Raw genomic sequence first — 27,930 nt, 5'->3', positions numbered from 1 at the left:
TGCAGAGGTGCTCTGTGAGAAACCTGCCTGCACCGGAGCTTGGCTCCTTGGACGTCGGCGGGACTTGCCGGGGGGGACCGAGGAAGCAGGACAAACTCCGTGCACAAGGATTCTCAAGAACGCTCTCCGCAACGCAACCAGGCACAAAAAGCCGCGAACATTTTAACTTAAAGGGCTGGTCACGCCCACCGCGAGGCCAATTATTGGGCATCACCCCACCTCACACCAAGTCTCCATGCAACCAGTTCTATATTGAGCCAAGTTTTACATTCAGGCCACACAACAAAGCAAACAGAAGACCTCCCAGCCCATCCTCCCAGTTTGTTATCCCGATATCCACAATACGTCAGAAAAAACGCTTCTCCATCCGTTGTGTGCTGCAGCAGAGGCTGTTCCAGCTGAATTCAAGGCACCTTTGATAAGTGCTGCAAACCTGGTGGGGTTCTTCCCACACAGGAGCAGCTTCTTCCTCCGGGCTAAGAACAGCGGTGCCAAACCTTTGGCCTGAGTGACGACGACGTTCACCTGTACAACACCGGTGTTCCCATCAGCGGGCTGCAAAGGCATTTCTGAAGGACTCTGCTTCCCTTCTCAGCTACAGAACACATAAACGTATTATACATTTACCATCTGAAGATTTCGGTTGCATTCTAGGCAACAGTTGAACCACAGCACACACCCACCTGGTGAAATATTCCTATCACCCACTTTATAGAGGAAATAAAAAGGACCAGTCTGATACAGAGCCACCAAAGCACCAGACCACATCACTAATTTTCAGGCACAGCTCATTCTCCCATTCCACGACTGGCCTTTAATTTAAGCATATGCTAAATAAGAGCGCAGGTTAGGCCGGAGGACAAAGGGACAGAGCTCGAGACCAGTTACAGCCCGACAAGCACCCCCCAGACCCTCGGGAGGTGTCTGGCTGTGATGCTACAGGCCCCCAGCAGTCAGCGTCACTGTCAATCAGGACGGGTTGGTGAAATCTCGATAGAGGCACCCTACCGTAGCTACTTAAGTATGAAATTTTACCCAAAATATTTGTCCTAATGTTTCAGAGCCGGGTGTCCAGCTCCTATTCTGGTCCCCACAGCGGGTTTTCTTGAAGAGGGAGAGGGAAGAAATCGCAGCATCGCCTCGGCACAAAAAGTATTCAGCGTGGGTAAACCCGGTTGAAGGAAAGCAGCAGAACATTTGGGGCTGCTCCTTTGCGAAGGCTCCTCGCAACCGGGCAGGCGTCGGGGCCGCGCTCGCCCACCCTCCCCTCCCCACCGAAGTCCACCCACTCCTGCAAACTTCCCCTTGTTATTTCTTTTCTTCGCCCTCCCCCTCCACGGGCAAGCGCCTGGGTCACAATTTCTCTGATTCGCCTTGTATCTCCAGCTATAGAAAGAGAACATAATGGAAAAATAATTAAAAAATAAAAGAGAGGAATAAAACCCATCATTTTGAGGGAGAAAGGGGAGGGGGGCCAGGAGATCTGCGGAGCTAGTAGATAACCAGCAGATGTGATTTTTGCAGATAAGCGTAGTAATTTAGATAAATCTGGAGGCTTTAGAGCCTTTCGCTTGCGTTCCTTTTCTTTCTGTCTGATTTTTTTTTCAATTTTATCTCGCAAGTCAAGAGGAGGGGGAGTGAGAAGGAGGGAGAGGGGGGGAAGCTTAATCTTTGGGTAGTTTTTCTTTTCTTTTTAATGTGTTTTTCCCCAGAAGGTGGGATAATGCGAGCTGCTCTCCCCCCCACGCACATACACACACACACACACGCACATGCACACAGAAGCTGGGGCTATGTTTTTTAAAAGCGGCGGACAAAAATCAAAATATTTGAAAATGTATTTCATGGTAATTATGTCATATTTCATGGACTGATGCCACTACTGAAAGAGAGCCTGAATGCCTTAATTTGTATAGAAATTGTAATCATTTGTTCATTTCAAGGTGAAAATTGCATTTTTTAATTTAAATTGTATCCTGCGTGATAGTCTATTATCTAGTAAAATTGTCTCCATGTCTGAATGCCTTATATGCAGCTGCAATGCTTGTTACAAATCCAGTTATATTCATAAAAGCTTTGTCGACGTCTCGGGAAATGTGAACAGTTTCTTGTGGGTTTCTTCTCTCTCTTTTTTTCTATTTTTCCCCTCTTCCCTCCCATTATCGTCCTCCCTCCCCTTCCCCCTTAGTCTTTTTTTTTTCCCTGTTGAAATAAACCCATATCTACTATTAATAATAATTAGCCTGGGTATATACAAAAGACAATTCTGTGCGGAATAGGGCGAGGGACGTGCAGAACGCATTCAGGATTCCTGCTTATTTATTTATTTCGAAGCGAGCCACCTCGAGGTTGCATATTGCCGAGGAATAAGGGACGAGAGAAGAGAAAGGACAAGATAAAGGAGGGCAATAAGATGAGGGGTGAGGTTTTGTACGGCAGCTCCTGTAAATAAAACTCAGCCCCAGAGTTGGGGGGCATGGGCAGGCAGGGGCAGAGGGAGGCTCGTGCTGCTGTAAGAGAGAGATTTAAGCCACTTTGGTGTTCTGGAGATTTGGGACCGTGGTGGAAGGGAGGTAGAAGCTCACTGGTTTTGAGAAAGCCCTGATGTTTTATATCGTGATACATCCTGCAGTGAATTGCAGCCTTGTCTCTCCTGGTGTCTGGTTTGATCCCCGCTGTGATTTAGGGATGCCCAGGGTCTGCTGGAGGGAAAATAGAGTCTGAGAAGTTAACTGTGGTGTCCGAGAGCCCCCAAAGCACCGGTAAAAGGCCAGATCTCCTAATCTCCTGTTTTCTGCCCTGCTCACTGCGTATTCGAGCTTCCTTGCTGTTTTGCAAGAGGGAACTCGGATAGAGGGAATCGCAGCCGCCCTTCTGGGCACCCTCAGCTGGGCTCTGCTGCACCCATGCAGCCCTCCACGGAGAGCAATCCTTCTCCCCTCGCCTGACTTTTCCTGGGAAGACGGAGATGGATGCGCCTGCATCTCAGCCTCCTCGCCTTCCACTCCTGCTTCAGCCAAAGAGCCGAGGACACCCCATCTCCCAGCACACAGCTCTTCTAGGAAAACTACCAAAAAAAGTCAGCTTGGAGTAGAAACGCTGCAAATACTGGCCGAAGGATGCACGGCATTAGGGGGTGGACTGACAGGAACGTTACAGGAATGCAGGATGAGCTCACTGGCTACTGTAAATCAGCAAAACCAGTTAAAATTCTGGGCTGGTTTGCACCAGGTGAGAATGTGGCCTGCCAAGGACAGGATATTAATTATATTAATCCTTAAAAAAGAAAGAAATCGGCCTCACAAGGAAATCCTTTTTCAGTCATTTAATTCCCTTTCATACACCTCTCCCTGCTCAGAATACCCTGATTTTATGCAGGACCACAGCCTATTATAATAAACTTCTCTACACCTATTCTGAAAAGAAATTGCTCATGAAATGCTGCAAAGCTAAAGGCTGCTGAGCCAAATTTGACAGCACCGTCACTGTCTGACAGTAGCTATAACCACTGAGACGAGCAACATCGGATCTGAACACAGGTCATGAGATGCGTCTGACCTCTGGGCCAGGCAAACATCCCCCGAGGATTAAGACTTGGAAAGGGGGGTACCGAGGTGCTGTTAGCACGACGGTTCGTGCAGGGATGCATTCGGTGAGGCATGCTTTACGTGCACGTGTGGGGGTCTTAGGATTTCTGCAATCACGCCTTTTGCAGCTTCATTTGTAATCTCCCCAGTTCGTCAGAGAGATTTAGCGGGTGTAAATAGCTAAAATACCTGTAGGTAAAATACCAAGGTGGACCCTGTGTCCGAGGGGACATTGTAGGGCAGGAGGCACTGCTCATGAAAAGTGATGGAGCGGCTGTGACACAGATAGCACGGAGGACCTGTCCTCCCAAAAAAGATGTGTCAATGCGCTCACCGTCCCCTCTGCCGTGCTACCCAACAGGTTGCATCTGCTGTACGCAAGACATCTGAATTCATTTCACTGGGGACTTACAGCGGTGTTGGAGTCAGAGGGGAAAGGCTGATATTTTGCAGTGAGTTCATGCCGTAAGTAGGACATAGTGTGCACAGGATGAGCGCTCTGCACTTCCCCAAAAAAACAAGGCACTGACGCCGTTTGGAGCTGAGCAAAAATCACGAGCAGGTTTTAAAAGTCTTGGTGCGTTGCTTTAAAGAGAGAGAGAGAACAAGGTACTGGGCACACCTTCCAGGTTTCCTTGGGACTTTCCTAAATTAGGCATCGCCTGCACACTTTCATGGTCCCTGGATCATACTTTCAGAACATATTTTCAGCATAAATATAAAAAAGAACACTAGACAGAATACTAAAACCCACCAAAATGTTTCATAGCATCCACACCTCACAGGGCTAGGCTTTCTGCTGCGCTTTTCTCTAAGCTTTATCACACCGCAGTTGAGATTTGGGGACCGGTCGGTTGAGACATGAACTAGATTCAGACGCTTAAAACAACATGATCCTGCATAAGTCACTCTGCCTTCATCTGTCTGTAAAACAGCTTTCGAAACCATTATGTTACAACGATGCTGGAAAAGGTAACATGATGGTAAAGAGGAAAGATTAAAGCTGGTTTAAACAACTTTTTCCGGAGTATTTTGTTTTTATAATAAGGACCTTTTCCAAATGATTTCAATTATTCAGTTTTTAATAAAGAGAAAGGAAGAAAATTTTCAGTTTCTTTAGTTTTAGCTAAAAAAAAGGGTTTTAAATCTCAGTTAGAAAGGCAAAAATGTTTTGCTTCCCTTCCAGGTTGTTCTTCTCTTTTCTTGCACGCCTTTTAAAATGAAAAAGAAACAGAATAGTGGAAACAACCTCAATATTTAAAATATTTTTACCTAGTCCTCATATTTCCTCTGAGAAAAATATTTGTGAGAATGCCCAGGAAAATAACGTAAATACATTCAACTTTTTGAGTCATTCAAAAGAAAAGTGCTAGTTACCCTGCCAAACACTTCTGTCCTCCAAAACTACATAGCATCGAGATACATATATATAAATATATGTGCTCTGTGTCTCTGCTCGCTTGGAGTCGCACTGCCCTGTGCTTTCTCCAGCTGCCAACGCTGACTGCAGAGCTCCGGGGGAACAGGCAGCTGCGAGGATAAGGGAAGGCTGCGGTAAGCGCATGGGCGATGGCTCAGGTTGCAGAGGGCTGCGGAGGGGTTTGCTGGAAGCCGAAAGGAGTACGTGTGAAACCCAAATCAAAAAATAAAAACTGAAATAAAAAGCAGAGCGGGAAAGGCGCACAGAGTTAGACTCCATCAGGGTAGACGAACAGCCCCCTCATGCAGAGCGCAGGCGGCCGTACGCAGCGCCTCGGTCAAGTCCAACGACGCAGGACCAACGCGGACACGAGGCAGTGACCGGGGTCAGCACCCTGTCCCCAGCCTGCAGGATGCAACGCATTTGCAAAAGTTAGCAGCTGGTGTCAAATTGACTTGAATTTGATTTATCACCGGCTTATCAGCAGATTAAAGTTGACGACAGCTTAGAGCCATAATTGACCGGTGATACTTGTAGCGGGAGCTGTATCGGCCTGAGCAGCTCCCTTGTGGGCTAGCTTGCGCCCTTGATGTCTTTCAGAGGACACTGGATCGACTCTGGCAAGGCCTGGGAAATATCCTGCGCTCCTCAGATAAGGTTTGAGTCCTTAGGAGAGAGGACGAGGAGCTCAGGGAACAGTTGAGGGCAGTGTTGAAACGCTTGCAACTGCAGGGCTGGCTGCAACGGAGCCTGAACGTGACCATTGCTGGAGCAAAGTCATTTCTGGGAGGGCTGGCGAGGGAGCACGAAGCTGTTACTTTTCAGCAGCAGGCCAGCAGATTTAAAAACGGGGACATGGCCTGAAATAATGTTGTCTTGTTTCAGGGCTCCTGGAAAATGATGGTCCCTTCCTCTACAAACCCCTCCCCGTGCAAACCCACAGTGTGCCTGGCTTGGCCACTGCCAAAACACACTGGCTCCGGGGTCAAAATCAAGTGCTGCTAGTGAGTGCAGATCTAAGGTGGGAAGGGGGGCTTTGGTGTGGGTAAAATTTCCAGACGCCAAATACAATTCCCCTAGGATGCAGCTAGGAAGCTGGGGCTAACGCTCCGGCTCTGACGGCTGAAGTCAGTTACGGTTCTTACACAAAGGCGAGCCTCTCCCTTTCATAATTATCACAAAAAAAGGGGTTTTCTGACAGCACGGTGCCCTTGGCATCATGCAAGAGCAGTTGTGTCCAGCCTTTTCCCCATTTGCAGACCTGTAATATTTTCCAGGGGTCCCCATCAAGGCCCTCAGAGCCCATCAAAGCTTCAGCCTGTGCAGCCCCTGCGTGCCCAGAGCTGCCCTAGCCCTGGGCCAGCCACCCAGCAGCCCCCCAGCCCACTGCCCCCCTGCAAACCCATCTGCTGGGGTGGCCAGCCCTTGGCTCGTGTGTCCCCCATTTTCCCATTTTCCTCCCAAACGTGAATTATCCAGGCAGCAGGAGCAGGCGTGGAGTGGAGTCACATCCACGCTTTTCCTGCACTAGGACAGGCTCCACTGCCCAGTGTTTCTTTTTCTAGGATGGAGGAGGCTTTTCTGCCTCAGCGAGGGAGGCTGATTTTCTTAGCAAAAACTCTTTCCCTCACCCTGACGGGAAGGAAAGCTGTGACCAGGGTTTCTATATCCCACCTAATCTGAAGGTAGCTTTGCCGGGCACTAAGAACAGCTTCAGAGTCCTGCTGGGCCCAGGGGACTGCAGGCGACACCGCACAACTTCCAGTGAAGGTCTCTGCCTAATCCCAGGGCTCCGGGCACTGGCTCGGTATTTCTTCAAAGACATAGTGCCGAGGGGAGCAGGATAGTGTTAAGAAAGGATGTCAGCAAGTGCTTGAAAGGGACTAACTCTGAAGCTAGCGACCAGTGGTGCGCACGGGAGGCGAGGAACGCCGGTGCTAGCAGAGTTTGCAAATGCTAAAGCCCTCGTTCCTCCGCTGAGCCTTCTGGTGCCAGTGGGAGACTCCAGGCTGGCACACCGCTGCCCCTTTTGCTCACAGAAGACAAATGCATGAGCAGCATCTCCTCACACAGTTGCTATGTCTTATCTAACAGTGATCTCATCTGGGTTTGGGAAGCCGGTTAGCTCCCGTGGACTGATCCCTCTGCTGAGAGGCAACCAGAAAAAAAACCCCAGCGAGTAACTAGGCTAGTTTCTGCATGCGGATATTCATCCAGCACGACTTGGATGAAGATCAACTTATTTTACGGAGAGCCAAAACATCTTCAGATGGGAACGGCTTTTGAATTCCGTGCTTTGTTTAAAGGCAAAATGCTTTATTACCGATTGCCGAAGCCCCGAGCCATGTATTCCTCCGTAGAGTTTCAAAATATTTTTCCGCTTGTTGATGCTGCGCTTTGGCCTTTAACGAAAGCCAGGTGCCTGCAGAGCTCGGAGTTAACACGGCAGCCCGGTGCCACCCTGGCCTGCGCAGCCTGCCTTCCTCGGCCCGTGCAACGGCTTGCTGAAAATGAATGCATAAAGAAACGGTTGTATTTAGAACAGGCCAGGTAATTGTTCTTCCCTTGTGAAAAGTCACAGTGAAATTAAATGTTTTATTTATTTACGTAGCTTTTCCACGTTTTCATTAATGAATGAAGTACACGATTCTGCTTTTTAGCAAAAACAGCTGTAGTCTGTGTCTGTGTGTGAATATTTTTGATTTACCAGCTTTTCCCCTTGTGCTTGGCACGCTGCAGAGCGAGTTAAGCAAACAAGCCACCCGAAGACACTTTTAATCCTTTTTTTTTAATGTATAACAGTTATGCCTGAGTTACAGAGAGACACCTACAGGCAGCAGGTAGTTAAAGCAAATACCAGTTTCTCTTTCTACTATACTACTCCATATAGCTGAATAAATTATGGTGCGATTATATATATACACACGCACGCACGCAGGCACACACGCGCACGCACACATACTCACACGCAGGCATACACATGGAGCAAAATGGCTATGAGTCAAACACAGAAGCAACATATCCGCAGTTACTAGGAATAAGGAATGTCCTATAGTGCTATGTAGATATTCCCCAGATGGGTATATGGAGGTGTTAGGGATGACGGGTTAGAAGCATTAAATACACAAAGTCTCTGAGCGACAGGAGCCAATCTGCTGAGTTACTGGACACAGTGAGGAAATGTCCATTTTGTGGTCTCAGGATGGCGCTGAGAGGTGAAGGCAGGGGCGCGGGAGAGGCGTGGGGAGGTAAAAGAAATCCACTCGGCGTTTTTCCTTTCCCCCAAGGATGTCAGTTCTCATCTGCAGGCATGGAAGAAACGTCGACCTGAGAGAACGTCTCTGGAGCGTGTCCCTTCACTTGGTGGTGTGTTTGGTTGAGGTGCAGAACGAATTTTGGATTCCCAGGCACCCTCAGAGTCACCAGTAGTCGAGTATCTGCTCAGTCCCTGTTCGGTCTGCTTCGAGCGACCGTGACCGCACGTTCTTCAGGGTCCCACTGTCCAACGCGTGTCTGCTGCTGATTGCTACTCTTCCATGCTCGGTTTTGTTTCGCCTTCAAGGCACCTCCCTCTGTTCTGTCCCCCCCTCCCTGTCCCACCCCACCCCCGAGTTTGTCTCTTTTCAGCAGAACTGAGGTTGGCAATCCATAAACCAAACCAAACCAAAACAAAAAATACTTTGACTTTCATACATGAACGTACCTTAAAACAAAACAAAGAAACCAAAAAATTCCCCAAATCAAACCCATCCCACCCCAAAGATTCTGGAATGTATTTTGAAAACACACGATAGGCAAATTTCTACAGTTCATCCCCCCTCCCCCTTTTTTTTTTTTTTTTAACTAGCACGGCACTCACTGTGTTTTTAGTATAAAAAAATGTCAACTTTCTATAAACATACAGCACATGACCAAATTTCCAACTAATGTACAAAGTGCGACCACGAGGGAAAGGTCAGAGAATAGCTATTTGCGCTAGCATGGGGCGTTTTTCATATTCCTCTAAGAACTCTATTTACAGCAGTGCCCGGGTGTTCACAGACTTTCTGGTGAAGGTAATTGGCGAATAGGTTTCTACAGTGCTCCCTCCTTTTAATACTTTTTATTTTGGGGGTCCTGCACTCTGCGCCGAGCTTAGCTGAAGTCCTCCTCGACAACATGCTCGCGGCGAGGACCAACTGTCCACTGTTGAGGGATGCTTGGGAGCTGTGTATGCACGCACGGGAGAATAGATAACAGCGGGGAGAAGAGAGCTGACAGGTCTTTGTGAGCAGGCAGCGGACAAGCAGTTCTCATGACAAACCGAAACTGTCCTTCTAGTTTAGCAGGCAGCTAGGAAGCATTTGGTCAGAAATTTCAGTATAAAGAACAAGGGATTGCAACTGTCTGGGGCAGGTACGGGGCCAACAATCACCATCTACCAACTCCATCTTCCAGTGGCAAGGAGGATGTAGCTTTGAAGGTGCTCCCAGATGGGGTGATTATCGGCACTTGGCCTCTTAAATACTATTAAAAGCGGCATGCAAAAAAATCACCTGCTCTGTTGTTTTGGCAGTCGGCTCAGAATGGTACTGAGACACAGGAGCAAATTCAAAGAGGTGCTTCAGTCGTTAATCCCTATGCTAGTGTCTATCATGGAGACACCCTTGCTCTCACCCTTGATCCCCCGGTTCAGGTGTGGCTGATGGTTACTGTTGTTGGGAATGACGCTGAAGCCAGGACTGGAACTCAAAAGGGATTTAAAGCTTTGTGATCCAAGGAAAGTCTTTCGTAACTAGAGGGAAGCTTTATGTGTGATATAGCTGGACAAGCAGAGGCTGATTTGGGATCTCTGGAGCATGAATGACAGCAATACAGCCTCTGGATGCAGATGTCACCCCACACAGAGCTCCTGCACAGAAACATGCATGTGAGCGTGTGAGAGGCAGAGCAGCCAAGCTGGTGTAATAATATGCTTTTAGGAATGTAGAGCAGGCTCTGTCACAGCCATAAAGCAAAGCTGATGAAAGCCATATGTGGCTCTGATAGGATGCTGAGCAACGTAAGAAGAACAACTGTGCTTTGGTCAGAACAGGTACTTGTCCACATGGCTCAAGAGAAAGCGGCTTGGTGGTTCATGATAAATGATGTTGGGGCAAGGCAGGGGATAGTTCCCCAGAAAAATGTTTTTTCAGCTGCAAAAACAAGATCAGATTATTTGAGAAGAACGGAAGAAGCAGCAGCAACAGAAGAGAGCACAAGAGAAGTGTCTCCTTTAACATCCTAGGAGCATATGCTAGACCAGAACTCATCCGACCACGTGGTCCCCCATTATTGCCAGTGTACAAAAGCAGACATTCATTATCCTAAAGTAGACATAAAATAGTAAATGTATTATAAACCCTAACAGTCTGTAGATGACTTTAAGTACTGCCTGTTGCCATTGGACTTTACACATCAGCTACTGGCTGGCACAGATTCTGTGCATCGGGGTGGTTATCTCAGGGGCAGCTTTCCTTGCCCTCTCCAGGTCAAATTTGAGCACATTCGTGAAGTGAGCCCGCTCAACACAGGAAGGTGAGGGGGAAAAAAGTCTATAATATTAGACATCTGCTTAAGAATCATCAAGGATCATCACCACATGCAAAAGTGAAACTATTTAAAACCCCATGTGGGTCATGACTTAGCAATAACCTCTTATTGTTGGCTGCTTTTATCTGAGCAGCGTGATGAGCAGAATTGTGAGCTGATACAAAAGCGAGAACACTGGCTGCTACAGAAAAGTGGGGTGATAAATCCAGAGAATAAGATCTGGCTTGGAGAGAGAGAAGCTCCACCACCAAAATGGAAAGCAGAGGGAAGTGACTGAGAGGTTGAGTTGTACGGAACAGCACACGAAATGAGAGGGGTGGGGGAAGAGCTGGGAGGATGGACAGGGGCAAGCTTTCCTCCTGGTAGCTAGAGGATGAAGAACGCCGTTGTTAAGGTAAATCTTTTCTTGCAGTACAAATAGGTGCAATGTTGCAGCTGAGAGACCTTTCCTTCCTAGCTGCTGTTAGAAAAACTCTTCAGGTCATCTCCCCTCTGACTCCATGGCCACATCCATCCCTCAGTGAGAGGCAGCTGTGGGAAAGCACCTTCAGAACAAGCATCATTTTCTTTCAGGTGGCCCTTTACTTGCAGAAGCACCTGGGTTTGCATACTGAACCCTCCAAGCAGGCAGCTAATGAACACCTCTGACTCTTCCCTCTCTTGTCTTTGCTCTCATGGCCAGCTTCTCTCCAGCTGAGTGGAAGAAGGGCCACTGACGGTCCTCGCCCTTCTCGGATGGGCAAAAGCTCCAACAGGATCAGGTGTATCTGATGCCCTTCCTCTGTGCGTGCAAGGCCAGCGCTACCACATCTCCTGCTGCTCTCTGATGCCCGTGTCTTTTCAGTGATAATCAGTCTAAATTGGTCCCTAAGAGGAAAAGTAAATGTGGCTCGTGCCTGTGCCCATAATCTCCAATCCTCATGCAGCAATTTACATTTACACTTTCCAAAGGTCCCAGGCTGGACAGACTTACATCCTGCCCCTGCTTAGCAGCAATCTGGCCTGCTTCGGCCCTGCTTTGGGAAGCCATCAGTGAGAACGGAAGGGTAGAGTGGGGTGGGGAAATTTGCTGTCACTTTAATATATGTTTTTCTGGTTTTGTTTGTCTTTGTTTTTTTTCTAAACAAGTTCTTATATTTGGTCCATAGGTCTTCTGTGGTCCCGAATTCTATCACCCTTAATGATCAGCTTGGTTATTCCTTCCTATACAACATTCACCAAATTTACAGCAATGGAAAGAAAAGGAAACAAAACGAAACATTTCATTTTTTACAAAGAAAAAAAGATCAATTTGGCTTTGACTATGCCAACTACCTAGATCAATGGAAAGTCCTTAAGTGTGGGCAAAATGCCATGGCCAGGTAGGTTAGAGGGAGGGCAGGAACTCAGGGTTAATAAATGTACCCAACCCATTGTCTCTGGCCACAGGAGGAGTCAGGTCACAGAGGCCAGGCTTGCCTCTGAGAAGAGTGCTCTGGGAGGAGCCGGATACTTGGAGAGCCCTCCCCCTCCTTCCCGTCTCCTTCACAGCTCAAGTTGGTGCGAGGTGGAAGGGAATTGGGAAGGAGTAGGGTCCGGGTACAGGTAGATCCCTGGAAGGCTGGTGGTGGTTTCTCCAGTGGTACCAAGTTGCTGGAGTGGGTTGTTGGCACAGTCGGACTCTTCAGTAAGCTTGGCCTGTCTCTACTGGTAGGAGGCCCAGAACGGCTGAATGTTCTCCCAGCTTCATCCTACGCTGTGTAGACAGACTCACGTTCTTGGCCAAATAATCAACAGCGGCTGAGGGGGAGGGGAAAAAGAAGGAGGGTGAGAAAACAGCACAACATTAGCATTTAGTGGAAATGAGGCTTTCAGCATCAAAGGGCGTGTAACCAACAAACCTCGCAGACTGACTCTTACAAAGAGAGGCCCAATGCAGTGGTTGTCACAGAGGGTCCTGCTGCACTCCTAGGAAAGGGTGCAAACAAACGATGGTCCTGCCAGGACCACCTGACAAGACAGACGCTGCTGGGGTTAAGCGCAGCTGCGGTGTGCAGAGTGCACTCTGCGCGTGCTGCTGCAGTTCCTTGGACCTACTGAAAAGAGGTAAAATTCTACTTCTGCCATGAAAAATGGTGTTTCCAAGGGAGCTGCCTGAAGATGAGCCTGAGCAGAAAGCCAGCAGGATAAGCCTGTATCATCTCACGGTGGCAAAGTCAACTCCTGCACTCAGTGATGCTGGTGTAAATGATTCCAGGGATTTCAGTGGAAGCTCACCAAGTCTGGACAGGGCTTGAATCTGACTCATCTGCTGCATGCTGACTCACCTCTGTGAGCTCTGCTGCCTGCCTTCATCCACCCCTCCTAAGGGAAACTGCTTTGCCTATCTCCATCTGGGTGAGAAACGCAGCCCCAACTCCTGAGGCAACGCGTGAACCCGTACCCCAGCTCGCCTGACTGCCCCATGGTCTGAGGGGGAAGAGGACCGGGGCGGGATGGTGACACTGCTCATTAGCTGAGCTTCAGTCAAAGTCTCTCCCTTTCACTAGCTTTAATGTCTCAAATTAGATTAATAAGGAGCTGGCAGGAGATGTACAATCGGTGCCAATGAGTAAACAAATTTCAGCCATCAACGTCTTGTCAGACGCCTGCCCCAGAGGAGGTCCCTTCCAGACACAAATTCTTATTAGACTTGTCATATCTATTAGAATTCCTTTCACGCTTCTGCGTTCCATCACCGGCATCATTAACACAGCTCCGGCCTTTGGGAACCGCAAGGACCACATTAATCTGGCATCTCTGCTCCTCACCGGCTGGGACAGCACAGGCTGTGCAAGCGCTGGCAGGCTGGCGCGCTGGAAGCGAGCAGGCTCGGCACAGGGTGAGTTATCGGGGGCCGAAGCGAGGCCTGCTGGGGAGCACGGCTTCTGCAGGAGGCAGAGCCTGAAAGGAGCTGAGTTAGGCAAGGGGAGTTGGCACGCTGGCTGGCGCTCCTCAGGGACTGGGATCCTGGAGTAGCTCGACCGGAGCGCTGGGCTCTGTGATGCGTTATGGTGCCTCTAGCTTCAGGGGGGGGTGTACATGGGGTTAGACCCCAAGCTATGGCTCTTATCAGTCCAGACCTTATCAGCTTGGTCCCCTGATATTTCAGGTAACCACATTAAATAATGTCTTTGAGAGACTGTAGGGAAAGAGGAGATTCACTCCTCGGACACGCTACGTGTGTGTGTGTGGTTGTGCCTCTGTTCCTGCTGTCACCTGTGCTCTGGGTGAATTCAGGTGGGTGCTTGGGAAAGGAGGGAGGTGGGCGGTCGGAGCCGGTCGTCTTGCTCTGAGCAGTACCCAGCAAAATGGAAATTTGATGGCAATCCCATCCTTCTAAAAAAACCACGCTAAACTCCCAATATTGCTTTTTGTGCCAGTGGGAAGAGTTCAAAGGCACCAGGGTATCCCATGCCAGAAGCCAAAGACATGGTTGCTTTAATACAGCGGAAGCCAAAATAAAACCAGAAACTTACCAAAAGTACTCTGGGTGTTTATGTGCTTATGTGAGAGAGAAGGTGTGTCTGGTTTTGTGTTTCTAAAACAGCGAATAAGAAGGAGCGAAGTGGGGGGAGAGAGGTTCTCTGAAGGCCACGTCCAAAGTCTACCAAAGCTACAGAGCTCTTATTTGCAAGCCCTGGTTATGTCCCCTGTTATACAGAGCCTGCCCCCACCGTAACAACCCCCCATTTTTATTATATCACAGTGTTCTCTAAAAAGAGTTTTGATACTTTTTTGCCACATCATGGAAGTAATATGATCTGAACTGAACATCAATAAATGATCTTGTGGAGGTCACCTCACACCGATTGGCATTAAAACAGCATTTGAGAAGAAGCAGTGAAGAATTAAAAAGCAGGAGGAATTAGAAGTGTCTGCTAAATACAACATGCACCAAGAAAGACAAGAAAAAGTGTTGTTATATCAAGGTCAACTTCGTGTAAGTGATTGCTCTAACAGGACTAATTACCAGTGAAAACTGTTTCCTCGCATAGAGATTATTATAAATGGCACTCATTATAAGAAAGGTTTATAGTGAAGTGGACTTACATATTACCTGTACAGAGCTACAAATACAAATATCTATACATATTTGTGCACACATGCGGAATTTGCTGCTTAACGTAGACCCCACCTTAGAACAGCTACAGTTGGTTTGGGCTGCATCTGCCACGCAGCACGGCCTTGGCTTTGGCTGTAAGACTTGCCATCACACTGGGTGTCACTCCAGTCCCCAGCACCGGGAAGCGGTGGCACTGTGGATGGCGTGTGATGGTTTCTCACCTACCTGCCTTGCCCCAGCAGGAAGAACGCCTTCATGACTAGCTACCTGCCTGTCTCTAGGCATGGGACACGTCTGGACTAACTCTGTCGACCACGCAAGACTTGCTGCTGCACACAGACCTGTTGGCATGGACTCTCGTGATTATTAAGAGGAAAACTTTCCTGTTCCAAACCAAGCCCAGTGGGCTCTAAACTGGACTTGTAAATTGAATGGGGGTCCAGCAGAAAAGAGAGTGCTGTGTGACAGAAATCGGGAAAGTGGGGCAAATAAAACAACATAAATAGGGCTGCGTGAGCAGTTTTTCATCAGCACAGGGAGAGGCCCAAGTAAAAATTCCTGCAGCAAACCAAGACAAACCCTTCTTTCTCTTTCCTTCTCCTTTGCTGGTCTCCCTCTCTCAGAAAACGTAGCTCGTCTTCCTTATTTTATTTTTTACACACATGGGTGTGACTAACGTCTTGCCCAAGGGAATCTTTATTGGAAATACATGGTATTGGAATTTGTTTAAGATTTTTATCAATAGCACGTGTGTCCAGCCTCACATCCAGAAGCGAGGGGAAGGTCAAGGGGTCACAGATCAAACTCCCGAAAAACAAAAAAAGGAGGGGTGGGGGGAAGCTGCTATTGATCCCGTCTGCCGCCACAGCCGGTTCTCATTTAGCTGTAGAAGTTAAAGACATTAAAGGGCTGTGACGGAGAGGGGAATAAAAAGCCACAGCCAAATGGAAGGAAAGGTCACTGAGGACAAGCTATGGGCAAGCAGGAGCGCTCCCGGAGGAAGAGGATGCACCTTTAACCCTCCGCGGATCACTCTCTCACAACACCACACTTATTATTAGTTTAACACCAGCAGGTGAGCCCTTTGCCAGGCTCGCTGGTGTTTTTGTGACCCAACCATTCTGGAGGAGAAACAGACCCTCCCAGGGTCCCTCTGCCTTTCAGGTCTGAGGTTTGGGTTCAGGATTACAATTCCAGCCTCACTTCTGCTTTCGCAGAACCACAGCCCAGTTGACAGGCGTTGGCTTAACGTTTTTAGTAGCAAAACCTCTGAGCGTGGACCCAGCCCTTACCTTAGGGAGGGCAGGGGAGGAAGCGACACATGTAGTTCTGCATCACTAAGGGACGGCATTAAAATCCCAGCTTTCCTTTGGCTGAGCAGGGTGAACATGTTGTGGGGCTATTGGAGAGGGGGAAGGAGAGAGGTCTGGAAGTTGTCCTTCTTTTCGAATAGAAATGTTTTACCTGAAATATTTTAATTGGAACTTTTGAACTGGACTGCAAGGGGAGCCTGTGTGGCACAATCTCCATCTGTGTCTAGTGAGTAGATTCCCTTTTTCTCTCTAGATGGACAGATTTCCATGGGAATCCCTTCCAATACAATATCCATACCTTCTTACATCCCCTCCCTCTCTTCTCCTGTTCGCTCTGCAGGGGGAATACAATCAGTGCACTTACTTTGTCCGTACTGTCCATATTGGTAGCCAGCCACTGGGTCCACACTGTAACTGGTGGTGCTGTAGGTGGGGGGACAGTAGGACTGGGAAGTTGGGAGGCTGTCCACAGACTTGATGGAGTCACTCCGCTGGCTGCAGCTGGCAGAGATGGAGTTAGTGGTGTCCAAGCCACCGTGAAGGGGAGAGATGGAGAAGTCAGCCTGCGGTTGCGGAGGAACCCCGCTGGGGTTGCTCAGGATGCTCATCACCTGGAGAAACAAATAGACAACACGTCAATGTCTGGAGGAGAAAGGGTATGCGTGCAGCTGCCTTCATGCATACCAGGGAGAAACGGTCTACATATAGTGGTGCTCTATCAGTACAATATGCAATTGTATATCAATATAGGTTTGGCCAGGCTGGAGAATGAAGGCCTGCTTCCACCAAATAACAACAGACAGACCCCACAGTTGGCTCCTCTGTGTCTAACGTTTTATTTGAAAGACCTTAATAGGGATAATTGAGAAGTTCCTTCATAGCACACTCAATCTTTGGTCTGTCTTTGCTGACCTGCCAACAACGTTAGCTGTGCTGTTCAGAATGAACACTGGAGAAAGGAATAAAACTGGGACAAACCTGCTTGACACGCGCTGCCATGAATTAGCACCCCTCCCTTCCTATGCACACCCTCACAGAAGAGGAGACACATGAGACAGGGACCAAAAATACATATTTTCAAAAAGGGACGCTGAAGACAGCCCCTTTCTTTGGAAGTCTGAGTGGGGCTTGGTTTGCAAAGGTCCCTAGCCAAACCAGACGCAAACCCTTTCTGGCTTTGATGCCGATTCAGCTTTAGGGACTGAAATGTCAAAGTTCTTTTTACCCTCAAATGTTAAAGGATAACAGGTCCTGGTTCGGCTCATTTCAGTGTAGTGCTTGGTTTGAAAATGTAATTAAATTTGCACACAAGCGATCTTCCTGCTTTGAGACCTGAAACAGATGAACTTACGATCTTTTTTTTTCTTCTTTTGCAGCAAAAATGCCAGATTTGTTCCTGCGGGTGAGTTTGGGGTAAGCCGCTGCCTACAGGCCTTCACACGGGGACCCTGATCCCGCTAGCGCTTTAATGCAATTGCCTTCTGCAATCAGCAAAATTACCCCCGGGCTGCCAAGTTAAGAGTGTAAAGAGTTTGCAGAAGCAGGGCCGTGGCGAAGGAAGGAAGGGAACTCCTGATGCCTCTCGGTTGATCTCCGCAGCCGCTGCAGGCGTGCCTTGCCGTATTTGTGCTGGGGAAGGGCGGGGGGAGAGGGGACAGCCAGTCACCTCGGGGGGCCAGGCCAGCGCTCAGATGCTGAGCAGCTGAAAATCTCCGAATTTAGCATAACCTTATTGACATCAATTAAAGTGGCAAATTGGAAATATTTGGAGCCTGGCAAGTGGTAAAATGAGTCCTTTATCCCCCACCAGCGGCCTGGTGAGCTATTGTGCCGAGGATACATTCTCTGGAAGGACACAAGAGGGGTTGTATAGAGCGGCGTCTCCCCTTCCTGCTCACCCCGACACCTTCCCCGTCCCCTCCTCCCTCACCTTCCTGCCGGAGAGGGGGCTTAGGCTGAATGACGGGCTTCGTACTGGCCTTTGCTTTCTAAAGCTTCTCCTCCCCCCGGAAGGACTCAGGAGTCCTGCAAAGATGCTTTCTCTTGATGTGATGCCACCTCCCGACTCAGACGGCCTGAGATCCTTCCCAGGCATTTGTCTGGGAGGGGAATTCGGGAGCAGGGGTGGCTGGACCCCTGCAGAGGGGGAGGCAGTGGGGAGGTACTGGGGAGGGGGTTAGTTAAAAAGCCTGGAAAATCAATCTAACCCCGACCACTGGGTTTGTCTGCAGTGTGGTACAGAGACACAGGAACGAGCTTTGAACAAGCTAAGTAAAAGCAGCACAGTGGCAGCAGCATAGAGCTCAGACAGGGTTCATTTACCCTCTCCTACTGCACTGAGCCTGGAGTTTGCTACTGGTTCCCAAAAGTTAAACCTAGCTTAGCTGTCTCTACACTGCGGGCAGACGGCGCTCCAGACAGAGCCTAAATTACCTCCAGCTCTCCAGACCCTCCAGGCACAGCTTCTTAACCACAGTGATTAAGCCTCAAGGTATCTAGATGAAGTTGTTTAGCCATAATGCTGTGAAAAATGTGCCCGTGGAACTCTCTGCCCCATGACAGCCCAAAGACTGAAGACAGGGGGATGAAGAAAGGAAATTGCATTAAAATATGCAAGATGGAGTGGATTAATATGAGAATAGGGCTGTCATGCTTTTCTGTGTGGATGTAACGTAAACCCCTCTGCCTCAAGGCTTATGCAGCGGGGAAATCACAGGAGTGCAGCCTGAAGGTAGGTTTTCCAGCTGCAAAGTTATTTGTAACCTTCCACTAAGCTGGGTCACGAACTTTGATCTGGCTCAGCTACGAATCTTCCTTCTCTGCCCCTCGATCCCGCCGGCTGACAGACCTCATAGTTTCAGCATCGCCTTAGCTATAGGTGTTACACCCTGCACTTCTTTGCCCTGATGGATATCCAGGACACTCACATATACAGCAGCCACGAGACATTATTGGATTTCATTTGCAAGCAGAATCAGATGTTTAGAACAATAAACATCCTTCCTGCATGTGCGAAAACACAGACATATGAATTATGAGTTATTTTTGGAAAGCTCCAGCTCAGGCAGCGCAAAGCTGGGTCGTTTTGCCTCTCCTTTCCTGAGCTGTCCAGGTCTGGCAGTGCTGCCGGACTGCGGACGTGCTGCCCGCACTGCCAAGCCCTGCAGGTGCAGAAAAAGAAATGGTGCGCTATAAAATGAAGGGCAACTGGAACCGCTCACAGACCAGAGGGTTTTCTAGGGCTCTCCCTCCTGGCCATCTCCCCAAAAGAGTCAGCTGCTTTATATTACTCAGAGAAAATAAAAGGCTCTTAAAGCAAGCAGAAGTCATATTAACACTTCCGCTAAGGCCCTTTTAAAAAGAAAGGAGGATGTAAAGCAATGTTGGTAAATGAAACCCAGATTCACACTCTTCAAATTCAGAGGAGCTGAGACTGGAGAAGACACTTGCGCAAATCCTCCTAAAGACAGTAATTGGCTTTAATCAGTCAGAATCAGGACTGATTTCTAATCCCAGCTCTGCTACTGACTCACAAGGGCTTGTGCAAGTCACTTAAACTAGGACTCAACTCAACTAACCTTAGCCATCTGAAGTTAAGTTTCTAGTCTCTGCTGATCCTCTAGAATCCCTCTACAGAGAGACTGACACTTCTGAAGGACAATTCATCCCATCCTAAGACCCCTTTCTGAAAAAGACGGGCTGAATTTCCCTCTGAAAATCCATGGTGAAACATAAGGATGCCGATATTTTATCACGACGATGCCAGGGTGGTGAACGGATTCGTAACTGTATGGAGGTTGGAGAGGGGAGACGCTGGAAGGTGGCTGCGAGATGCACATCCCTGCTGGATGCTCCCGTGGCGGTAGGGTGGCTGAGTGCTGCAGATGAACCCTGATAGGGGCTGTGGGGCTCAACTGAGCCAGGACCCCCAAAGATCTCCGTTCCTTCTTCAGCAACGCTGACCCTGGGAAGCATTTACCTTTTCCAGGCACGCTGAGAGCAGTCTGGGGCTGAGCTCCCCTGAGACTCTGTTTGCACAGGTTTATCAGAGGACAGCATCCAATATTCCCCACCCCAGGACACGAAGGTGTTAGAAATAACAAGAGTGAACCGGAGATTTCTATTCCCTCTTCGCTATGCAGCCACCCAGCACGGATAACCCTACACGAGCCCTCCAGCCTCAGCAGGCCGCCTTATCTGACTTCTTGTTTCAGCTGGATAAACTCATTTTCCAGGCAACTTTTGAACTTAGGAAAGTCTGGGGCATCTGGAGAAATCCCCTCCTCAAGAATGCAAAGTCCTTTTACCTTTTCTTTTTGACCTTGCTTTCTTATAATTTATTACTTCTTGGTGCATTATCATCACTAACTAAAAATCAATACCCACTTCACATCTGTAAGGTTTTATCTGGAGGGAAATCTGCTACCTGTCCATCACAGTGATTGACAGCCTTCCCTTTCCCCTCCCTCTCATCAGTTGTCTCCCTCCCTTTCCCCATCTCCTTTCCCTTAGCTGCTGTCCCAAATCAGTCACAGGCGTGGCATGGGCTTGCACTTCGGGGTAAGTCAATAACAGCCATGGTGCTAGGAGCCTTCGGCCTTGTTTCTACCCTTTCCAGAGGTCATTTGTCATGGGGGAGAGGGGTAGGGGTCTTGATGTGTTGGGGAGACCAAGGTTAATGCACAAAGACCCTCCTGGATGAAAGAGCCAGCCCCCCCACTCGCCTCCTGCTGCTGCCTCCCTCCCCACCCTCATTTCTGCAGCTCCCCCCTGTTCCCCCCCCGGGACGTTTCATCACTCTCTCCCATACTTTAAAAGAAGGGGAGTTAAAAAAATGTAATTAATTCCCTCCATTTCTGAGCTGGCCCTCAGGGCCTCTGGCCGTGGAAACTGTAGCAGGGGAAATGTGCACCCTTTATGATAAACGAATGCGGCTTTGGAAAGGGAAGTGCAATTAGGGCCTTCAATCTGTGCAATCAGGCCTTCAGATTTCAGGTTAGGGGGCTGGGGGGGCGGTTGGGTGTGTTGGGGGCACAGGAGAGGCTCGAGGGGCAGACAAGCGATAGGGAGAGATACCGCTTAGATAGAGAAGGGTGTGAGCGCATCAGGGAGGGGAGAGGGAGGGTAGCAGATAAGTTTCGTAACAAAACCTTGTGCCCGCAGACCTGGCTGCTGCACCTCACTGGTCTCTGCGGTCAAGAGCTCTACGGGAAATACCGGACAGGCTGTACATCCTCAGAGTCCCTACACCTCCTGCCCTGCAGTACCAGTTTGCTTTAGGCTTGCTAAGATGCCCAGCCGATAGAGACATCAGGCCCTGGACACAGCAGGCTTTACAGAATCATAGAATCATTTGGGTTGGAAAAGACCTTTAAGATCATCAAGTCCAACTGTTATATCGACACTCAGTGATGCTACACTGGCCCATGACCAGGAGGACACAGAGGTGTCGTAAGGAGATCAAACTCAAGCAAACAAAACGATGGGGAGGCAGGAGCCTGCGGACAGCTTTTTCCAAAGTGACCCCTGATTCTGTGGTGTCTCCGTTTCTGGGCACCCGATTTGACACAGCACAAAGCGTCCAAAATCAGAGGCTGCTTTAGAAAAATGCTGCATTTAGAAACTGCTGAGCCTGGCTAAGTTCTGAATAAAAGGAAGACGTAATGATCTGCAACTAGCTGAAGGGTGTTAACTCCAGAGAAGCTGCCGGGTGGTCCCAAAGGAATGCAAACTGGATACCAGGCAGAAACGGAAAAGGAAAACTGGAGGAAGGGTCTCCTGGCAGTGGGTAGCAGTGGTACTGCTTTCCTAGGAATGTGTAGAAATGCTCTCTCTTTGGGAAAGGCTGGAAATGTGTTCAGTTGGAATATCTGATACTACATCAGGCAAAAAGCACTAGGAAATTCTCTGTGGTGAAGAGTGTTTGTAGGCTGAAATCTCTCTTTGTTTCAGCTTCTATGGTGTCAACATTTACACCACTTCCTAGAGAACGGAAGGTCTGACAGGGGCCTGGTGGTCGTGCTGGGAAACATGCTGGATCTTACGGATTTACTAACGACATGGACCAAGCTAACGATTCGCTCTGAGTTCCTCCATGAGGCCTTGGGCTCTCTGCCATTTGTGGTTGATTCAGCTTCTGCTCTGGGTAGGTCATGCTCTGTCCTCCAAGACTGTTCTTAGCTACTTGGTGGGGACCCAGCTTAATCTTTCCCATCTTTATTTTGCAGCCTGTTCAGCTAATCTTTTCCTTCTCTCTCGCAGAAGGCAACCCTTCCTCATATTAATGCTTTTTGATCTCTGTGGATTCATTTTCACTTGGTGGGAAGAGGAAGAGTCGATTATTCTACACATACATTAAATGGAAACAAAATGAAGAGGTGACTGTAGGACTATAAAACCTGAAGAAAGAGTTGGGAGGAGATAAATACAGTTTCCCAAAGATCTTCACTTGAAAGGAGGATAAATATATGCAAATATGCCCCTAGGTAGGACTAAAATGACTTATGTAGCAATCACTAACACTGCACTCACAAAACCAAGCAATTAATTTTGAACATTTTCTAAATCACTAGACCCAGCTGAGTTGTATCCCAACATGCCAAACCAATCCAGTAAGTACACCCCTTAAATCTGATTTTGCAGTCAGGCCAAGGATCCGGACAGTGCTTCACACTTCTTGCACCTAGAACATGTCTGACTCAGGTAATTGCAGTCCCTTCCACCTAATGTCACTTCCAACTAAATTTTAGAGCCTGGGGAGCAAACTTCACATTAGCCTTCCTTAAGGGTAACTTCACTGACTTCAAGCACAGTCCTGGTTCACACTGGCATAAACGAGCAGGTGACTTAACTCTCTACTTCTATTTTGTTGTGGGTTAAAGTTTAAGAAACCTGATGTTCCACTGCCCAGCTTTACCTCATCTAGCCAGGTATTTATAAACCATCCATCAGCATGCTACCAGTGCTAAAGAGAACAGTATTATGAATATGAGCTAACACAATCTCACAAGTCCTTCCTGCTATGGAAGGACTCCAGGGCTGACGTGGCTGCTGCTGTATAGCGGTAATGTCTCATTTTCCTAACCTTCCCCACTCCATTGGAAAATATGTGGAGGCCAGTGAAATGCCTTTCCCAAGGCCACGCAAAGTGTGTCAGAAGCAAAGCAGGAAGGGAACGCAATGTGCCTGAATACTTTCTGGTATGTATGGGACAGATCATACCAGATCCCTTCAAAGTGGTCAGAAACGGTTACTGTGGGCCTATGCTTGAACAGTGGTACAGTTTGGCAGTGAATAATAAACCCAGAAATATCATCAATGCCTTTCAGTGACTTAAAACATCTGAAGGATGTTTCAGTGCCATAGGGTGGTCTAGGACACAGCGGGTGAAATGGAGATGAGCGTTTGTGTCCTAAGATGACCCTGTTCACTTGACGGATGAAGAACTGCCACACAGTCATGATGGAGAGGGCTTGGGGAGATGCTGGGGATGAGATGGAGCTGGGGATGCAATGGTGAGCTGCAGCAAAGCAAACCAATGCAGGCTGCACAAGGGGAGGATTAGAAAAAAAGGCGATGGGAAGTTATTACCTGATTGTTCAAGGCTATGGTGAGGTTCCACCTGGAGCACTGCATCTTGTTTTGGGCACCCTGCTTCTGTAGAGATGTACAAATTATGGAGAAGGTCTAAAGAAAAGTTTCTAAGCTATACAAAAGAACGGGAAGGTCTTAGCTATAAGGGTAAGAGAAATTGCTTAAGTCTGGATGGTCTGGGAAAGAGGAGTGGGCTCTTCTTGCAGTGGAAATACCATAGGGAAATCAGAAGCACCACAGGGTTATACATCCAGTAAGGGCTATGAGAACTCCTGTGGTAGAGTGTAATTTGGAGGGGAAGGGCGGAGGCATCACTGTGAATGGGAATTACATTAAAAACTGCTTGATCTAGAAACACCAGCCACTATCCCTGGCATTAGGGCACTAAACTCTACTATCACTTAGATAAAAGCAGATGGCAAAGTTTTTAGTAGTCTGGATAACCAGAGAGGAAACAAAAAGACATGCCATGCTAGTGCGGGCTGTTTAAGGTAAAGGGGGGTCCCAGTTCTACGGGCATCAATTTCACTAACAAGCAAAATCACGAGACACGGGCTCACCCCTCCCAGAAAGAGGAGAGACTCAAGCCAAAAGGCTAGCTAGCACCTTGCCATCTTGAAACTGCCAAAGGGGTTTGATTTTCATGCACTGCTGAGTATCTCTCCCCTCTGAAAATGGCCAGTTTGTGCTTTACTAACCATCGACATAATTATTCAACTTGTGTTACCTAAGCATGAAGTGTTTTTCCTTTTTAAATTGGAATTGCTAAGACATTTTATATAGAATAACCAAAAGAAGGCCAATGCTTCCCAAATGTGCTGGTCAGCAAACTGAGCCACCCCGTCCTCCTTCTTTCTAGGCAGCAGAGTGCGTTAACAGAAGTCACCACAAGCAGACTCTACCCTGATGCTGTTTTCCCCATGAACACGTTTCTCTGTGAAGGCCAAGTGAATACATTGGAAAGTCTTCATGGGAAAATCCCTTTGTTGAGATACGGAGCATCTCTGGGCAACTTTACATAGGGTATTATTTGCAGGAATATGAATCTTGCTTGCGGCATTTTGGAACTCCCAAAGTCACCTGGGATGAGAAAGCAGAAAGGCCCAACCATGGAAAACTGGAATTCCTAAACATTTCCAAACCAGCATAAGGACTCAGGTTAGGTTTGCCTTTGGAAATGGGCTGGGCTTGTGTCTTTTCTTCTGCACCTATTTGTCCATTCTTGCGTAAGCTCAGACATGCTGATGGTGGGCTGGGAACGAAAAGCTTTTGGGGCTTGGTGAGAGATTCAAAATACAAAGAAATAAACAAACACATACCAAGGTTTCCTGCTAAATCAGCCCTAAATCTATTGCTGTGCATCTTCCTGATGTGAATAATCATCTCAGGGTGGGGAGATCATGCAGCACGGCTAAGTCCCAGCAAATTAAAACTGTTTTATAAACTTCTGTTATTTCTCTCTTCAGCAGCCCCACGCTGGCAGAGACTAACAAAGACAAACCAAAATTCACAGAAAGGTCTCCTCTTCCCCTCCTCCCTTTCCATTTCTCTCCCTCATTTTCTTTTTTTTTTTTTTTCCATTTCTCAGCTAAGCTGATCTGTGCTCGCTCACTATCACAACCCCCCGCGGACACTGGTAATGGAGTGCGGGTGCTGACTTACTGCTTCGAAACAAGATTTCCTGAGATCCTTTGAGTCTGCTCCATGCCCCCCCCTTGCCTGCTTTTCTCTCTCTGTCTCTCTCTTTTTGGAGAGTGGAGGGGAGCCTCTATAAATGTGAAAGGAGCTGCACTACAAAGAATCCCCCGAGTGGCATATCCCAGCCCCAGGCGAAGCTGCTTGGTGCACTGATAGTCCTGCGTATCTGCTCTAGGACTCCTCTTTCTCTTCCCCTCCCTCTTTCTCTGATCAATCAAGGGCTGTAATCAGTTAAGGTCCAGCTTAACTGAGTGTAAGATACACCAGTTAAGCAAAGCCAATGCCTCCAGGGTTCCCATCGTAAATACGAGAGGTCATGGGGAGATGAAATAACCCTGATAAGTTCAGCAAGTGCAGCGCTAGCCAGGCTCGCACCAAACACTTAATAACTCAAGCTGGCAAAAGAATGGAAGAAAGGGAAAATCAGAAGCGTTTCCTATTGCCAGCTCCTCTGCTGCTTGTTCACTTGCTCCCTCAGTTCCCTGCTTTCCCGGGCGGGGCTTGGTGCATTTTTTAAGGTGAGGGTTTCTCTTTTCAGCTCACTCTAATGAATGAACAACCCAGACCCCGGTCTTGTCTGCAAGCGCCTCAGCTCAGTTTGGAGGTTCTGAGGCTAACACAGGGATGAATTTTTAAAGTCAGGACCTCTTCTTCCCTCACCCCTAGGAAAATCACAGCTCCTGAATCCAAGGAAATGCCTTTTGCAGCCCTACATAGTGCCATGTGCTCTTTCTTTGGACTTCTCTCTGCTGCTAGGGAACACTGTGGTCTTTTCAAAGACAGGGAGCTGCTTGCTTTTGCCAAATATGAACCCCAAAACTCTCATAGAATCTGAACTCAGGGACAATGGAGCTGCAGCCACGAAAGTGTGGAGTCCAGTGGTGTGGAGGAATTAGTGTAAACAAATAGGAGGAAAGAGAAGAGAAGAAAGTGGGGATCCTTGCTGAAAACACTGGCTTTAGTAGAGGATTACCCTTACAGCTAAGATGTTCTAGGTCAACAACCTCCTTCCCTGTTTTGCTCCATTTTCCTTTCTCTCTGGAAATGTCCATTTTCAGAGATGGTCCAGGGAAAAATGAACCCTTTGTATTCATGATGTGTAATCACCTTTACACTAAGTTCATGCTGTGCTGGATCCAAACAGCTTATAGTTTCATAATGCACTTCTTGAAGAGGAGGCTGGGGACACCTGGACTGTCGAGGTGACTTCCCTGTGCAGGACAAGCTACTGTCTGCTTCCATTTCTGAAACCCCAGAGCTCATTTCTGCCCCTCAGATGTGAGAAATCTGGCAGGATTCGGTCACCATCAAATCCTCCCCCAAGTTCTACCTAGTCTTAATCCCAAACTCATGACTCTAGCTGAACATGAGGTTTGGATCCAAATACCACTGCGTCAGCTTCCGTCTAATTGGACATTGGCCCACTAGGCATTACAGATAGGGAAAAAAAACCATGTAGGATTTATTAAAAACGATGCAGACACACAAAGAGCAGAACAAAATCTTTAACCAGAAGCGATAAGAAAGCCCTGAAGGATTTGAGTTTAGATAAGTATCCCTCTCCGAGTCCTCCAGCTCTTTAAAAGCTGTTTGGACTGGAGTTTTCCTGTGGTGTTATAGGTGCTTACTTAAGCAGGGGATAAGATTAATTCTTCTCTAGGTATTTTGGCACTCCTGCACCTGAGGTCTGCCGAGGAGCAGCACAAACCTCGATAAGTTTGCAGTGATTATTCGAGTAGCCATCACAAACAGGTGAGGTCTTTGAACAATAAAGTATAAAAGTAGAATCTCCTGGGCTAACACATAATTAACTGCGCTTCCTTCTTATTTGTCTAGCACAATTTTATTTTGGCTACGTCTGATGGCACTCCAAAATAAAATATTTTTTAGAATTATAATATGAAGCCACCAAGAAGCAATCTCGAGCATCAGAGTAGCAAAAAGCCTATTTTTAGAACCTTGCTTTTCTTATGAACATCATTTACTGCCTTGAACTAAGTGATTTTTAAGAAGAAAAAGATACACTGATGAAAGGTAGCTGTCTGCTGGCAAAGCTATGTCTGCGCCAAAGGGAAGGGTCATTACCTCATTAAAATTAAACCTCTTCCAAATGAAAACAGCAATGCATTTACTGAGTGAGTACATAAACCAGCACATAGCTTGCTCTCCCATACAAATGCAAGCAAAGAACTTTATACATTAACCCCACAACTCCTGGCTGAGCTGCAAGCTCTCTTTTGTGAAAATATCTTGATCAAAAGCCTCCAAAAAATGGCACATCCTATAGTTTGCTGAGTAGAGTTGTGCCCCTCGCCTGTCCTCCTTGCTGTGGGGCCAAGGGGAAGAGTGAAGGTATCATACCCTTGTATTACTTGAGCAGAGTCTTTAAGGCATCTCCTGCATGCAGAAGTTTAAAAGCATACAAGCCACTGCTGATCCAGAGATAAATGGTGGAAAAGGGATTAGAGATACTTAGCGGAGGAGAGGGAAGACTCAGGAAGGGCTGATTATTTTAAAGATATGACTATTTAAAGATAATGATTGCATAAATTTAATTAATGCATTTTCATGCTGCAAATGGCCATTTTGTAATTAATGTATCTGGCCTCGCTAAGCATGGGAGATCACATCTCCCAGCCCCCCTCCCCTTATCAATTCCCCCCT

General features: G+C 47.8%; 1 protein-coding gene across 3 annotated transcripts in view; it reads right to left on the bottom strand.

Annotated features, from left to right (window-relative positions):
• Window positions 1–12,241: 12,241 nt before the first annotated feature.
• The window catches only part of PAX7 (paired box 7), a 101,090-nt gene continuing 85,401 nt past the window's right edge, over window positions 12,242–27,930 (bottom strand). For 2 of the 3 annotated variants that reach the window (XM_075172581.1, XM_075172582.1), the window contains exons 8-9: window positions 16,340–16,586; window positions 12,242–12,357 (exon numbers count right to left, since the gene is read on the bottom strand). In XM_075172581.1, the coding sequence (XP_075028682.1) occupies window positions 12,242–12,357; window positions 16,340–16,586 (363 nt within the window). Of the gene's footprint in view, window positions 12,358–16,339; window positions 16,587–23,565; window positions 23,632–27,930 lie in introns of all 3 variants that reach the window. The other variant, XM_075172580.1, reaches the window with a different exon arrangement.

Source organism: Calonectris borealis, chromosome 23, assembly GCF_964195595.1.
Source record: "Calonectris borealis chromosome 23, bCalBor7.hap1.2, whole genome shotgun sequence".
Lineage (NCBI taxonomy): Eukaryota > Metazoa > Chordata > Aves > Procellariiformes > Procellariidae > Calonectris > Calonectris borealis.
Note: the sequence above shows the minus strand (reverse complement) of the source record. Positions and strands in the feature narration are given on the sequence as shown.